A 16,175-nucleotide genomic window follows, 5' to 3' on the forward strand; every position below is an offset into this window, starting at 1 on the left:
TTAAAATTATGTCAACGTAAACATCCTGTCAATTTGGTGGCCTCAACTGTCATCAGATAGGTTTTTCCCCTGCGCCAGTCATACAATGAGTAAAGCTCAGCCCAGGGGAATATCTTTCAAACCCAAACAAGCCTCCAGTTTGGATCACCGGTTGGATCTTTTGTGATCTACGCTTGCCTCAAATTGTCAGGAAGGGGTTAACCAGGCCTGACTATGTCATTCTTGGGCCCCCTTCAACGACCGGGACTTGGTCTATACATTTTCTTGTCTGCCTCTAACTTCTAGTGAGGAAGAAATAGGCCCAATTTTGTCATTCCTGGGCCCCACCCAGCAGCTGGGACTCTTGTCTTTTGATTCCCCAGCCTACAGATCCCAGGAGTCCCCAGCTGATCATTGGAGTTGACACACCTCAGCATCTCAGCATACCTGCCCGAAACTAAAATCCCCATTGACATCCTTCGTCATCTTGTTCCCTCAAAATTGTCCACACCAAACCGTCAACAGCTTTCCAGTTTGCCGCTGAAGCCTATAATCTACTAGTTCTTCTGGTGTTCGGTCAACGACTCCCGTCCTGATCTGAGAGTTTTGTCATTTCTGGCAGTGGAACATGGTGTGCTGTACTGAGTCTTGCTCATGACAATATTTACACATTGGCAATTCTCTTCTGCCTATTCTATACAGGTACCCCTCAAAATTTCCATGTCCAGTCATTATCTGTGTCAAGTGGTAATTTAATTCACTGTGTTCCCTAGCGAGCCATTTCCCTAGGTCAGGGATAAGTCTTCTGGCCCAGCCTGCTTTAATGGTAGGTTTCCAGCTCTCGCTCCATCCTCGAATAACAGACAATCTAGTGTCTATCTTACTCACCCCAGCAAACCGCTCCTTTCTCTCTGAGATGAGCAATCAGCCTTATTATAGACTTATCGCCTTATTACAGACTTCTGTGATGTGTTCACCAAATTTGCATGCTCTATCTATTATTACGCCAAGATATTTGGCTTTTTCCCTTCGATGCAATAGCTGGTCACCAATTCTCAATTCTATTGGCCCCCACCTTGTGTCTCCCAGTTAGAGTCATGAACTCACATTTTTTAACTACCAATTCAGCCTATGTGTTTGCAACTACTCATCAATTAAAGATAATGCAGAATTGCCCCTTGCCTGTATTTCCTGTTCTGCCCTTCTGCTGATAACGACCGCAAGGTCATCAGCATATGCAATGATCTCCGTCCATGCTGGCAGGTAGAGGTTTAACACACCGTCATAAACCACGTTTTGAAGCAGGAGCCCCAGCACCAACCCCTGCAGAACATCTCCAAATAGCTGAAACCGGTAGCTGCCTTGTAGTGTATCCAGCTGTGGCCCACTTATCCTTTAGATAATCTCTGATCTGCCTGCACAGATAATTACTAATGCCTTTCTCTCTCAATGACTCCATAATGGATCCCCATGGTATGGAACTGAATGCTTTCTTTACATCTAGCAAAATCATTGTTGGCATATTCCTCACTCTCCATGTGCCCTCTCTTTCTCTTGCAGTCCAGTTTATCACACTTGAGATCGCCTGGGTGGTCGACTTCCCCTTACAGAAGCCATATTGGTTTGGATAAATACCCACCCCAGCTTTTAGTTCATCAATTATTCTTACTACCAGCATCCTTTCCATTGCTTTATCCATGGTATTTAACAGGCAAATAGGATAACTAGCTGGTCATCCTATTTGCCTGGCTGACCAGCCAGGTCCACCTTGCCTCCTTCCAGTAAACCAGAAAGGAGCTACCATGAGACCCCTATTAACCACATCCATGATCTCCCACGGGATCCATCTCACAAGGCTTTTGAAAATCAATGCAGGAATCCCATCAGGTCCAGGACTCCGTTTGTCACCCAGTCTACCAGTTGCTCAGGTCACCTCATCCATCGTGAATCTGCATGCCTCAAAATGCTCTGGTCTGTCTATGTCTTGTTCCCGACAGGAAAAAAGTTTCTTGACCTATCTTATTGCACTCTCCTGTGTAAGTATGGGCTTCCTAGCTTCCTCGTTACTGTTCGATATGCCTGCCCCCAGGGATCGCAATCCAGGTATGCACATAAGTCCAACCATTTCCTGTGTTTCTCTGTTTTGATTTCATAATTGAGAATCTTTCTGCTCTCTTTGTAATGGCGCATTGCAATGAGTCACCCTTCCCCGCCTGATCTTCTGAGACGCTGCATAGTCTGTCTGTAACGCTGCATATTCTGGCACAACTGGGCAATCTGCGGGGTCTACCAGTAGGCTGACCTGTATGCTTCCTGTCCAATTGGGATTTTGCTTATTTCTTGTCTTATAGTCGCCTGGAGGGCCTCAGGAGTCAACTGAATTCCATCATTGACAGCTTTGGCCACATTTGTGGATACTGTTTTGACTTGTCTGTAAGTCAGCTTTTAGAGCAGTCCTCAATCTCTTTTTCTGAACAATCCATCTGTAATCTCCAGCCAGTTTGCCAGATGATCACTGGCAATGTCATCCCGAAGTACACACAATCACACTGGTGCAGGTCCCATCTGCCATCCAGGATAGTCAGATGTAGGACTGAAGCATGACCCCTAGCCTCGAACATGGGGATGCAATGACACAATGCCATCCCTCCTTTCTGGGGATTGCCATGCGACCTGTCCATTGATAGCTAAATCATCTCTTGTGTCTACACATCAGCACTTCCTGCGACAACGTACCTATTGGGCTCAGCCGCCATGACGAAATCAGCCCCACGCCTGCCCACTATCTCACCAGACATGTCATGAGCTAGCGAGCTAGATAACAGTTTCTGCATGTTGTTAAACCAACCTCCATCCTCGATTACAGAGATGTTGGGTTTGGACACCAAAACCAGGTTTACATCTTTCCTGGTGGCCACCTCCCAACAAGTGTCTGTTGAAACGTGACTCTGGCTGCAATTAATTTGTAGAATCTTCATTTCCTATTCTTGCAGGTCTTGCTACCTTTTACTTCTGTTCCTCTGCATCACACAAGGCACACATTGGGTGACTGTATAAGTCAATATATTCACACTTCTGACCTGCAGCCTGCTTTGCCACAATTGAAACACAGTTTGGAGCAGTCAGTGCCCTGACACTCAGCCATTACATGGCCTGGCTCCCAGCACCTGAAAAAATTCTCCTTCTCCTCCTCTCATGACAACCTGGCAGTGGACCCAGCAAATCTGATTCTAGATTTGTCAGTAATGACTTCGGTTGCCCTTTTCATCTTTTCATCTTTCTTTTTCCCGTTTAGCCTCCGGTAACTACCGTTTAGATAATTCTTCAGAGGATGAATTAGGATGATATGTATGAGTGTAAATGAATTGTAGTCTTGTACATTCTCAGTTCGGTTGCCCTGGCAGAAAGAATCACAAACACATTCTTAGTAGTTAGGTCGGCCTGACCGATGATATCTTAAAATTCCCATCTGGTCCAACTGTCCTAGCAGTACCCGCCTTCTTGTGCCTTTATCATTGCTGGAATTGATGTCCTTGATATGGACAATGACCGACCCCTCTATCTGTCCTGCCATGTAAAGAAACATCAACACCCACTATACAGTCATTTCTCACACTGATTTGGATCTCATTATTCATCCTTCTTTATGGCACTACTTGCAAAATTATTTTTGTACTTACAGCTAGTTTTTCCTATAACTAACTATTCTTTGTTGTTTTTTATTGACCTTTTGGTGTTTAGGTAATTATAACCTTTCTGGTGTTCATTCAAACAACAGAATTATCATTTAAATGATATTATCTTTAGTGCTTAGCAACCAGATTATTTTTGTTTTGAAATGTACTCACAGATATGGTTTTAGCCTACAGGAGGTTTAAGAAAAGTGAAACTTTATAAAAGAAAAGTGTTACTTTATAGTGAATAAATTTTAAATTAAATATTATTGTTTTATTGCTTTCAGTTTGAGAGTTTATTATCATCAGGGCGAATGCATGACAGTCCATATGCGTGAAGGAGGTGATAGAGATGAACTTATGGAAGTTGTTGTAAGGTTACGAGCTGTTACATCTGGTTCTGTTGCACAAGAATTGTCTCTTAAAAGAAATCCTCTTGGTCAGCTTGGCTTTCATGTTCAACCTGATGGTGTTGTTACACAAGTTGAAAGTATGGGTTTGGCATGGCAGGCTGGTTTACGACAAGGGGCTCGTTTAGTGGAGGTTAGTAAAAATTTCATCGTTCTGCTTTATTAATTTGAAATTGTTCTTTTCGTAATTTTTTTTGTTTATAATATTCTGAAAAGATTTTATTTTTGATAAAATCTATTAAATATAGTGATAAATTTTTATTTGGAAAAAAATGTGTTTTGTGACTCATTAATATTACTTGCTCTTTAGAGAGTTAAATATTCATTTCCTAATTAGGATCACATTAGCTGTAAGAAAGTAAGAAATGAAATTGGAAAAGATAACAGAAGGGAAAGAATTTTTATCAAACTTTGATTTTTATCAAAGATTAAATTAAGAAAATCTGAAGAGTGTAAGAAGTAAGAATACCCTGTATGTATTGTAAATACTCCAGATTTTTATTTATATAGCATAGGGGTACTATGAAAGCTTACAAAAACAAGATCCACACCAAAGAATGAAGCTTTTAAGAATTATATTGGGAAAAACAAAATGGGATTATTGAAGAGTTTATAGAATAGTTGGGTAAAAAAGTATTGTATATTAAGATGAGTAGGCCAATGAATCGATTAAGAAAAGAGATTGAGGCAAGAAGAATGTTCAAGTGATAGTCAGGAAGACCAAGGAGTGTACCTAAGAATAATGGATGTTTAAGGTTAAAAAGGATATAAGTAGGGTGTGTGAGGATGTAGAGATGGGTGATAGAAAAGGAATCGTGTAAGCCACCTCCTCATCTATAATCTGGATTGAAGGGTAAAGAAGATGGATAATATTTTCTTGTTTGGTAAGGGACAAAAATTACATTTATTGCTTTACTGACAAACAAATTATTTTTAACATTAGAGGCTTGCAGTTTTGAATTTTGCTTTTCATAGATAGTATTAAATAATATTCTATAATTAATCATATTTTTACAGTTCTAAAGAGGGTGCATACAGTATATCCTTGTTAACATTAATAATGATGAAGAACATTAATAATTGGTTTTCTACCTGTACTTCCAACTTTCTGGGCTACGGATGCAGCTGGTAATAATGATATGTGGTAGGGTATTTCATAACCGATCCGGCGATACTCATAAAGCACCATGAGGGAAACCTCACCAATATGAGCAGGCAGGTTCACGAGCGAAAGCTAACCCCTGTTTCAATCCTGGTGTATGTTGCACTGCGTGACATACTTCCTATGAAACTACTGGTTTAGCTACCCGATCCCAACTAGCTATCACTCATCTATACGTACTCTTACTTAAATCCTTTTTAATCTTATAGATCCATTATTCTTAGTTGTACTACTTGGTCTTCCATAATTGTGAGACTAATGATGAAGATTTTTTTTTAATGCTTGGTAATTTTGACCATTAAAGAAAAAAATAGTAACAATTTCTTTATGTATTAAAAGTTCCGAGAAACTGTTTTCTTCCTTTAATTTTTTATTAATTTCCATTGAGCATAGTTTACTGTAATAATTAATCGATTTGAATTACAGATTTGCAAAGTAGCAGTATCGACATTATCACATGATCAGATGGTGGACCTATTAAAGACATCATTGCTTGTTACTGTCACTGTCATCCCTCCTCTTAGTGATGGGTCTCCACGAAGGTATAATACAAATTATTATAAGAGATTAATGTAACATAGTAATTCGATGTATGATTTGCCTTAGAAAATACTACAATGAAAATTTGATAATTATCACCTTGAAAATGATGATACAATCCAAATTTGTAGCAATTTTTTGGAATGATTTCTCTTTTGTCAATAAAAAAAATCAAATTTTCAAAGTTGTGTTTGACCCTTGGTGATTCCAATTCCTTGGAACTTTCCAGGCAGGTTTTACAAGTGGTTTGCCATTTTCTTCCAAGTGTGGTTAATTGAAACCCAACCATCAAAGAACACTGGTATCCACAGTCTAGTATTAAAATCCATATAGAAGCAACTGCCTTTACAAGGACTTATAAGCTTAGAACTCTCTTGACTTTGAAAAGCTGATTTTGTGATGATGAGTTTAACTAGACGTAATTAATTTATGTGATTCATTGTTTATGTAAAATTAAAATTGTTTTATGCAATCAATACTTAATTAAAAAAGAAAAAATGTGAGTGCATGCATGTTGTATACAAACAGTAAGGGAGATGAATTGAAGCAACCACCTAAACTTTCTCTTAAAATAATTTTAATTAACTACAGTCAATTAAAATCTTTTACTTCATCATCGTAACCGTAACATACATATTCAGTTTTAGTTAGACATCAAATAAATAAATAATTGTCCTGATCTTTGAAATGGACTACCGGTTTTCATTCAAATACTTAAATAAAACAATATCTCCACAGAAATCTAATAATACTAACAACACGAATAGAATAAAAATAAGTGGAAGCAAGAAGTAGTTACAATATAAAATAAGAGGAAACAAGAGTAAGTAGTTGGAAAATGGATAGAAGTGTTAAAAAAAGTCTTATTATAATAAAGAAACAAAAATATGAATGAACAAAAAGTAGTTAAAATTAAAATAAAATTCCAACTACTATAGAAACAACAATAAAAGATTTATTTGGAGTGGGTTTAAAAAGAGTAACCGATATTGGAATAATTAACCGACTTTTTTATAGCGATATAGCTACTATAAACTATATTGATATCTACCATTAACAAAAGGTATTATTTAAGCCATTAAAAGATCCTTTTTGCAACGACATAATGATTTTAAAAATTTTAGATTCAAAAGATGGTGAATGTAGAAATGGAACATTAATGATAAAAAAAAGCATTTGTGGATCTTGTAATATGTATTTACGTGGTCAATTTTCCAAGTACAAGTAAGCAGGACATGGAATTGAGGCTAGAAAACCTAAAATTTACTGTAAACAAGACCCAAAAATAATAAAACAATTTTTAAGAAAACTGGATTTTGTTTTTGACAGTGTAGAGACGAATTTATAATAATTGCATACATAGTAGAACAGTTTTTAGAAGATTTACCTGTAATGTTAAATAAAATTAGAAGAGACATTTTATTTTGGATTTGGATGTTCTACTGAATTTTACAGTGATATTTAATAAAAGAGAAATGGAAATAAGTGAAAATTACAGTTTTCCCATAGCTGGGAATAAGTTTGATAATAACACCACGAAAGTAGTTGTTAAAAATAACGACAACGTAGGACCAAATGGCTTAACTCTTAACATAACTAAGCTTTGTAACAAGTTTGTTTGTCAGTTAACGTCTTCTGCGGTAAAAGCACTAGGTAACCGCATCGTAAATTTCTTACATTGTCCAGATAAGAGAGATTAGGAGAAACTTTCAAAAATAAGAAATCCAAGAGACATGGTATAACATGCTTGGAAGTTGTAGTTTACCAACAAAAATTTTGAAATAGAATATTCATTGTCAATTAAAGATCCTTTAAGAGCTTCTGTAGAAGTTTTAAGAAGAAATCTAGAATTTTAAAATGCTCTGTTTTACTCTATGTCTCTTGAAGAACCCTGGAAAAAGGTTTGCGACTAACAAGTAGGTGTTGTATTGTTTATAAAAACATTTTAAATTATACATGTTGGGTTAATAGTAAAAAAGATAAAATTTTGGTTATAAAATTAAGCTTCCAGAAAACAGAGCAGTGAAAAAATAATCAATTTTGTTATTAATGTGTTTAGTTTTAATCTTTTACTAATAGATTATCTAGAAATTTTAGAAAACCCAAGAAATTTGTAAACAAGAAAAAGATTAAAGATAAACCACAATTTTAAGTATTTACAACGTGCAATAAGTGACTCCGCTTGTAGAACTTAATGTTTCTTGTTTAAAACAAAAAAAAGAAGAAAAGATGAAGAAAAATTTTTATTAAGAAAGGAGTATGAAAGTTAAAACATAATATCTGAAGAACAAGCTAAAAAAGGTTTAGGGATAAGAAAAAAGATATCTCGAAATTGTTAAAAAAGTTAAATCAAATTTCCAAGCACAATGATCAGAACATATGAAAAAGTACCAGTAGGACTGCAAGGCCCGAACAGTCCCTTTGAAGAGACTTGGTTAATGGAATGACTAAAGTGATCCTATTTAGTTGTAAAAGATGAAAAAAAAGATAAAATGGAAGAGATTATAAATATTTGTAAGTCAATTAAAAACATTAAATGAATCTTTGAATGAGGGGAATCTTGTGAGTGTTAGTGAGCATGTAGTTACCTCCCTTATGTTGTCGGAAAAGAAAACATGGTTGATGTAGTTCAAAGATGTAATTATGTGTTTTTAAAAGGTTCTAAAAAAGATCAGAAGTACAGTGTAACAATTTAAAAAATTAAGTTTTGCCATAAGTGTCCAAAGCGAGAGGTAGTGAAACGAAAATGTGTAGATATTGTTCTATTGTTAGTCTTTTAACTATTAAATACAGTATATATGCAATCTTTATTTATTAAATTATTATTTTCTATTCACTGATAAATGAAATTATTTTTTGTGAAAAGACAGTCAAAAATTTCAGAATATTTTTATTTATTTTTAAAAATTTATTAACTTAAGTGCATATTATGAAATCTAATTACTTTTCAATCAAAACTTCTCACAGTTACAATTTTTACAAAACGAGAATTATATAATGAAGATTTTTTTATTTTTTTATTACTACATAGTTGTGCTTATGCGCAACTTGCTTTTTATTCATTTAGGATACATTCGATGTCAACAGATCATTTACGTCATGTAGCGAGTGAGTGGCCATGCTATATGAGTGGGTGTTGCTGGTCTGCGTGAGGCTGCCTAGGGTTCATTCCTCAAAACTATCCTTCCTTTCCCTCAAATTCCGTTCACTTGAACAGTTAATACTGTAGTTCATTCCTTTACTTTGGTGGCAAAGTCATGCAGTGTGAAAATAGAGATCCACAGCTGTAGACCACAAAGTATAATTGTGAGCTGCTTGAATTAAAGATCCACAGCTATAGACTGAAAAATGTGATTGTGATGTGTCTCTACCAAAGAGTATTTGAGTTGATGCATTGGGGTCCTAGGTTCACAAATTGTTCTCTATATCCTTTTCCAAAGATTTTCTTTTGTATAATAAAAGAAACATGAATTTGTTAAAAAATATTAATGTTGCCAATAACTTTTTCCGTGGAAGTTCACAGAATTAAAAGTACAAAAATTGTTTTACAGATTGGTAATGATCATGTTTTTTAGGATACTGGTAGGTAGACTGAATTTTATAAACTAATTGATACTATTAACACAGAATACTATAGACAGTTTAAGTATCAGTTTAAAGATTTCTAACTAAAATTGAATATGTACGAGGAGCTACCCAAAAGTTCGGGGAATTTTATTATAAAAATAAAATAGCTTACCATAACTTATAATTTCCACTGTTTCCTTCAAAGTAATCCCCTTGGGCATTGATACAGTGATTCCAACGTTTTTCCCATGATTCCATGCCTCCCTGGAAGTCTGCAGATGTAAGTGTTCGAAGCACATTCTGCGTTTCTTCCTGCATCTCCTCAATTGTGTTAAAACGACGGCCTTTCAATTGAAATTTTATTTTCGGAAAGAGAAAAATGTCGCACGGAGGAAGGTCAGGCAAATAGGGTGGGTGGGAAATCAGTACTGTCTTTTTGGAAGCCAAGAAATTCCAAACGGCTAGTGATGTGTGCGTGGGCGCATTGTCATGGGGCAGAACCCAGCTGTTGTTACCCCACAGATCTGAATGTTTGCGCCTAATGCTTTCACGTCACCTCTTCAAAATTTTACAATAGAACATCCCATTGACAGTTTGACCAAGAGGAACAAATTCCTTATGGATAATGCCTTTGATGTCGAAAAAAACAATCATCATGGACTTCACGTTGCTGCGAACTTGGAGTGCTTTTTTGGCCGCGGTGAACTTGGCGACTTCCACTGCGACGACTGCTGCTTAGGGTCAGGGTCATACCCGTACACCCATGTCTCATCACCGGTTATGATGTTGGAGATGAAGTTAAGGTCATCTCTTGCTGAATTTTTCAATTCACTACAGACAGCTATGCGATTTTGTTCCTGGTTGCTGTTCAACAGTCTCGGTACTAATTTTGCAGCGATGCGTCTCATGTTCAAATTGTCCGACAAGATGTGTTGCACGGACTCATATGACATTTGTACAATTGCACAAACATCTTGGATTGTTTGTCTACGATCTGCAGCAATACCTTCTCGCACTTTCGTGATGTTTTCCGGTGTTGCGCTTGTTCCTGAACGCTCATCGTCATCGACTGTGTTTCGTCCATCTTTGAATCGTTTGTACCACAAAAAAGTTTTACTTTTACTCATAGCATTGTCACCAAATGCTTCCACAAGCATGCGATGGGTTTCTGCACCAGTTTTTTAAGCATGAAGCAAAATTTGATGCAGGTTCTTTGCTCTTTAAAATCTGTCATTTAGAACTTCGCCGAAGCAGTAAAACATAACATTACACAACCGCACGAAAGTCAACAATGCAGCCACTCACCATCACAGATGTTGGAACACTAATTCATAAAGAGTACTGTTAGCCACATCTAGCGGCAGCAGGTCGTACCAGCAGTGGTTAGTGCGCAAAAAATTCAAATTCCCCGAACTTTTGGGTAGCACCTCATATGTTGTGGTTACGGTGATAAAGTAAAGAATTCTAATAGACTGTGGTTCATTAAAATTATTTTAGTAGAATTCAAAATGGAAAGAAAAAGATGTAAATTCTAAAGTCAAAATTATTTTAAGAGAAAGTTTAGGGGTTGCTCCAAATCATCACCATTACTACTTACATACACAATTATTATATTTAAATTCCATTAATATAATCCACCTTGTGCAGAATATTGAGATAAGACACATCTTAATTTTACCATGAACGTACTTTCATGGGATCCCGAATCCTCAGTCATGATTGAAATATAATAAACACTTTCATGGTAAAATTAAGGTAAGATATGTCTTACCTCAATATTCTGTATTAGGCGGTTTATTTTAATAAAATTTGAAATAAATTTAACAGTACAGAGGAATAATATGAATGTTAAAAAGATTAATTTCAGTAAAATAATATTACAATAGTTATTTGTAAAACTAAGAACATAAGTATGCTTAGTTATCATAAACTAGTATAATTTGTTCTGTATTCTTAGGGGCTGTACGCTGCAGAACTGCAAATACACTGCTAGTAATTATGAAGGTGATTATGAAAATTTATCAAGTCCAGAAGAAGGAAAACCTAATAGGAAAACAGGTGCTTTACAACAAGCTGTCCCAGGAAATCACAGAAGAAGGTTAGTTACAAAAGACTATAAATTCCTGTTTTTCCATCCATTTTAGGTTATTCCCCAAGAAGACATTGCTGTTGTATCTAATTCTTGTTGTGGTTAATAATCACATCCTTTTCACTTGTCATGTTGTTACAAAACAAGTATTGTTTTGTAAAAAAAAAAATCCTTATTTATGTGCTGTTGGAATGAAAATAGATTGGACATTAGATGTTAGCTTACACATTATGCCTCATTAGAGCTCAATATTTCACATTCAGTTAATTTTTTTCTTGTTGCCTGAAATTTGTACTTTTTTTGTCTTCAGTTATTTGACTGGTTTGATGCAGCTCTCCAAGATTCCCTATATAGTGCCATTCATTTCATTTCAGTAATACCCTGTACATCCTACATCCTTAACAATTTGTTTTACACATTCCAAACATTGCCTGCCTGCACAATTTTTCCCTTCTACTTATCCCTTCAATATTAAAGTGACTATTCCAGGATGCCTTAATATGTGGCCTATAAGTGTCTCATCTTTTAACTATATTTTAAAATATAGTCACTTTATCCTTCATTTGTCACTTTATCCACCCATCTGATTTTTAACATTCTCCTGTAGCACTACATTTCAAAAGCTTCTATCTTTTCTTCTCTGGTACTCCGATTGTCCAAGTTTCACTTCCATATAAAGCTACGCTCCAAACATATACTTTCAAAAATGTTTTCCTAACGTTTAAATTAATTTTTGATGTAAACATATTGTGTTTTTGAGTGAAGACTTGTTTCACCTTCATCTATCTTTAGTAATTCTACTTCCCAAATAACAAAATTCTTCTATCTCTGAAATCTTTTCTCTTCCTATTATTATATTCAGTGGCCCATCTACATTATTTCTACTACATTTCATTACTTTCGTTTTGTTCTTATTTATTTTCATGTGGTAGTTCTTGCGTAGGACTTCATCTGTGCCATTCATTGTTTCTTCTAAATCTTTTTTACTCTCAGTTAGAATTACTACATCATCAGCAAATCGTAGCATCTTTATTTTTCACCTTGTACTGTTACTTCAGATCTAAATTGTTCTTTAACATCATTAACTGCTAGTTCTATGTTAAGATTATAAAAGTAACGGGGATAGGGAACATCCTTGTCCTCCTTGGCAGACTCCCTTTCTTATTACGACTTCTTTCTTATGTTCTTCAATTATTACTGTTGCTGTTTGGTTTCTGTAAATGTTAGCAATTGTTCCTATCTCTGTACTTGAACCGTAATTTTTTTAGAATTCTGAACATTTTATTCCAGTTTACATTATTGAATGGCTTTTCTAGGTCTATAAATGCCATGTATGTTGGTTTGTGTTTCTTTAATCTTCCTTCTACTATTAATCTTAAAATTGCTTCCCTTGTCCCTACACTTTTCCTGAAACCAAATTGGTCTTCTTCTAACACTTCTTCTACTGTCCTCTCAATTTCTCTGTACAGAATTCTAGTTTAGATTTTTGATGCTCCACTAGTTAAACTAGTTGTTATGTATTCTTCACATTTATCTGCTCCTGCTTTCTTTGGTATCATGACTCTTTTTGAAGTTTGACGGAACTTTCCCCTATTTCATAAATATTACACACCAGTTTGTATAATTTATCTAAAACTTCCTCACCTGCACTACACAGTAATTCTGCAGGTATTCTGTCTATTCCATGAGCCTTTCTGCCATTCAAATCTTTTAATGCTCTCTTAAATTCAGATCTTAGTATTGTGTCTCCCCTTTCATTCTCTTTGACTTCGTCTATAACACCATTTTCTAATTCATTTCCTCTGTATAACTCTTCAACATATACCACCTACCTAGAGTTGAAATATCATCATTATTAAAATAATGATTTATTATTTATTAATATTTCATATTAAAATGAAATATTAATATTTCATCTCTGTAGTCACATAACTTTGGCTAGCTAGTCTACATGGATTTCTATTTTATTTTTATTATTAATTTTAATTTTGACTTTTAATTTAATTTTATTAATGACTTCAAATTTTATAATTATGCAATTTTTAATTTTAGACAATTTCAAATTTTTGAATTTAGAAAACAAGTTTTAGTTTTATTTCTTTTTTTTATTTAATTGGAAAAGGATCTTTTATCAATCTTAAATTTCAATAAGCAATTTGCATCGAACAGTTATAATTTTAATGTGCAATTTGCAACGAAAGATTTGAAAAATTATAAAGCAAGTGATGATGCGAGGTACTTGCAAAAGCAGTTTTGCTTGTATTATGGAATAAGGTAGGTGTCATCCTATTTTAATTTATTTTATTAATTCTATACTTGGATTGATCGGATTAATATAATATATATATATATATATATATATATGTATATATATATACACCATATAGACCTGATGAGGTAATTAAAAAAAACACATTGTATTGTTAAGAAAGTAATAACATTTTAATGCACATGAACAATCATAATGGGGTAAAACAAAGAAAAAAATTAAAATAAGACTTAGGTGAGAATTTAATCAAGTTAGAATGGTTAAAACATGACAGTTTATATTCATGAAAATTCAGCGTTTAAAAGCAATTTCCAACGATTCAGTTTTAATTATATTTTCATATTTATTACAGATTTATTAATTACTAAATATGCTGTTCAAATTTACTTTAGTTTTTCAATTTGGAAATTATGTTTACTATTAATCATTTATATCTTTTCAACCGGTTATATATCTATTGTACATATTCTATCCTTTGAACTGACTTGGATCATTTAACAGTTCTGTAAAAATAATATATAATAGCTTTGTAAAAATTAATATAATGTGTTTTATATATATATATACACTTATATACAAGGTAGTATGTGAGAATAGGCAATTTTAATTAATTACTTAATTAGATTTAATGCTTCGTATGTGGTAAGCGGAATATCTTGTCAATCATCTCTATCTCATAACGCTATAGGCAGAATATATTACTCGGTCTTGTTAGTAAGCATTAATATATTTCTGGTTCATAAAATTGCTACTAGAATGTTTGTTTATTATGTTGTTTTGATGCCGACTGCCAACTACGCAGAACTGGTGTCACTGAACACAATAGGAGTAATTTATAGCCCAATTGGCCAAAAGGGCAGGGCAGCTAGCACACTTCTAACAGAATATTCTTTTCCCATTCTGAACTGTAGACAGTAGACTGTTGTAAGTTGTGGTTGCATAGCTGTTTTTATTAGTTGAGACATGTGACTCTTGTTGAATGAGATTGATTATGTGTACAGTTTTATTTTATTATTTCTTAATGTTTTTCAGTTAAATTTTATAGATAGGTTCAGTATTAGTTTTCATTAAACTACAATTCATTACCGATTGATTATTTCAATTTATTTTTCAGCAATCATATATTGAATGTAATTTGCACTGAAATAAATTTTTTTGCTAACAAGAAAAAAAGCTCAAAGGCTTTCTCTGCATTTTAGGCTTAGAAAATGGGATAATATGTCTGCCTATTATTGATTTAAAAGCTTTTCTGGACACAGTAATAAATATGGGTACAATACAATTTCTCCGACTTGAGTCTTACTTTGCTTCAAAACAGGAAAGTCAAATTCCATTTTTTGTGGATGAATTTTCGCAAAGGATGAATTTTTAAACATTTTTTCAAACTTTCACTGCAGCTATGAATCTGGAAAAGGAGATCGGAAACCTTCTTATTAAACCTGTTCTTGAAAATGTATGAAAAATGAGTAACTTATTTTATACGCCTAGTAATAAAGTAGCAGTAGATGAGAGCATGATCTCTTTCAAACAGAACATAAGCTTTAGGGTTTACAATCCTCAAAAACCAACAAAATTTGGAATCAAACTTTTTGTTCTATCCGACTGCTGTAATGGTTATATTCATAATTTTATGCCACATTTCAGAAAACAAGATCTTATACCTGATTCAACACTTTTAAAAATAACCCAAAGAATAAAAGCAATTTGTCAGTCTGTAATTATGAAATATCCTATATCACCTGCAACTGGACTATATATGTATACTGACAGGTACTATACCAGTCCCGAATTAGCACAAGAACTTCTAGATCAGAATACTTACCTGACAGTCACAGTAATGCGAACTAGGAAAGAAATGCCATCTAATCTCAAAATCTTAACAAAAAATGAAGAAAAATGATAATATTTCACATAGAAAAGCAAATGTTTTGGTGGTTTCTTGGAAGGATAAGAGGGTAGTGCACATGCTTAATATCCATGGGAAGCAAGTCAGATGTAACTAATGCTCCCAACAAATGACCTAATAAATCACCAGTCTCAAAGCTGTTGTAGATTACATGAAACACATGGGAGCTGTAGATCGGAGCGAGACCACTTTATTGCTTTGTACCAAGTTATGAGGAAGCAAAAAATGGTAAAAAAAAAGAAGTTTTTTCTGACTTTTAGAAGTTTGTATTATAAATTTTTATCTATTATATCAACAAATTCGAAAAGAACATCATAAAAAACCAATAAACCACTTGGCTTTCAGAAAGAGCTTGGGTAGATTCCTAACGGCCGAGAGGGTGAGGGCTTGGCCTATTACAAGAAGACCTGTGCGACAATTGCAAAGACCTCATGAGGAAAGACCGGATGGAAAGCAACATTTCATGATAAAGAGAGAAAAAGGATCAGCCAAATGTGTGGTGTGTTTGAAGAGATATTTAGAAAAGAAACTATATATTTGTTCAAGACATGTGAAGGCTGCTCTCCATCCAGAAGATTG

General features: G+C 34.4%; 1 protein-coding gene across 1 annotated transcript in view; it reads left to right on the plus strand.

Moving 5' to 3' along the window:
* LOC142326644 (signal-induced proliferation-associated 1-like protein 2) overlaps window positions 1–16,175 on the plus strand; it is a 370,917-nt gene that overhangs the window by 328,338 nt on the left and 26,404 nt on the right. The window contains exons 14-16 of the mRNA XM_075369241.1: window positions 3,941–4,196; window positions 5,652–5,767; window positions 11,290–11,430. Of these exons, the coding sequence (XP_075225356.1) occupies window positions 3,941–4,196; window positions 5,652–5,767; window positions 11,290–11,430 (513 nt within the window). The remainder of the gene's footprint in view (window positions 1–3,940; window positions 4,197–5,651; window positions 5,768–11,289; window positions 11,431–16,175) is intronic.

The sequence above is a fragment of the Lycorma delicatula genome, chromosome 6 (assembly GCF_047948215.1).
Source record: "Lycorma delicatula isolate Av1 chromosome 6, ASM4794821v1, whole genome shotgun sequence".
Classification (NCBI taxonomy): Eukaryota; Metazoa; Arthropoda; class Insecta; order Hemiptera; family Fulgoridae; genus Lycorma; species Lycorma delicatula.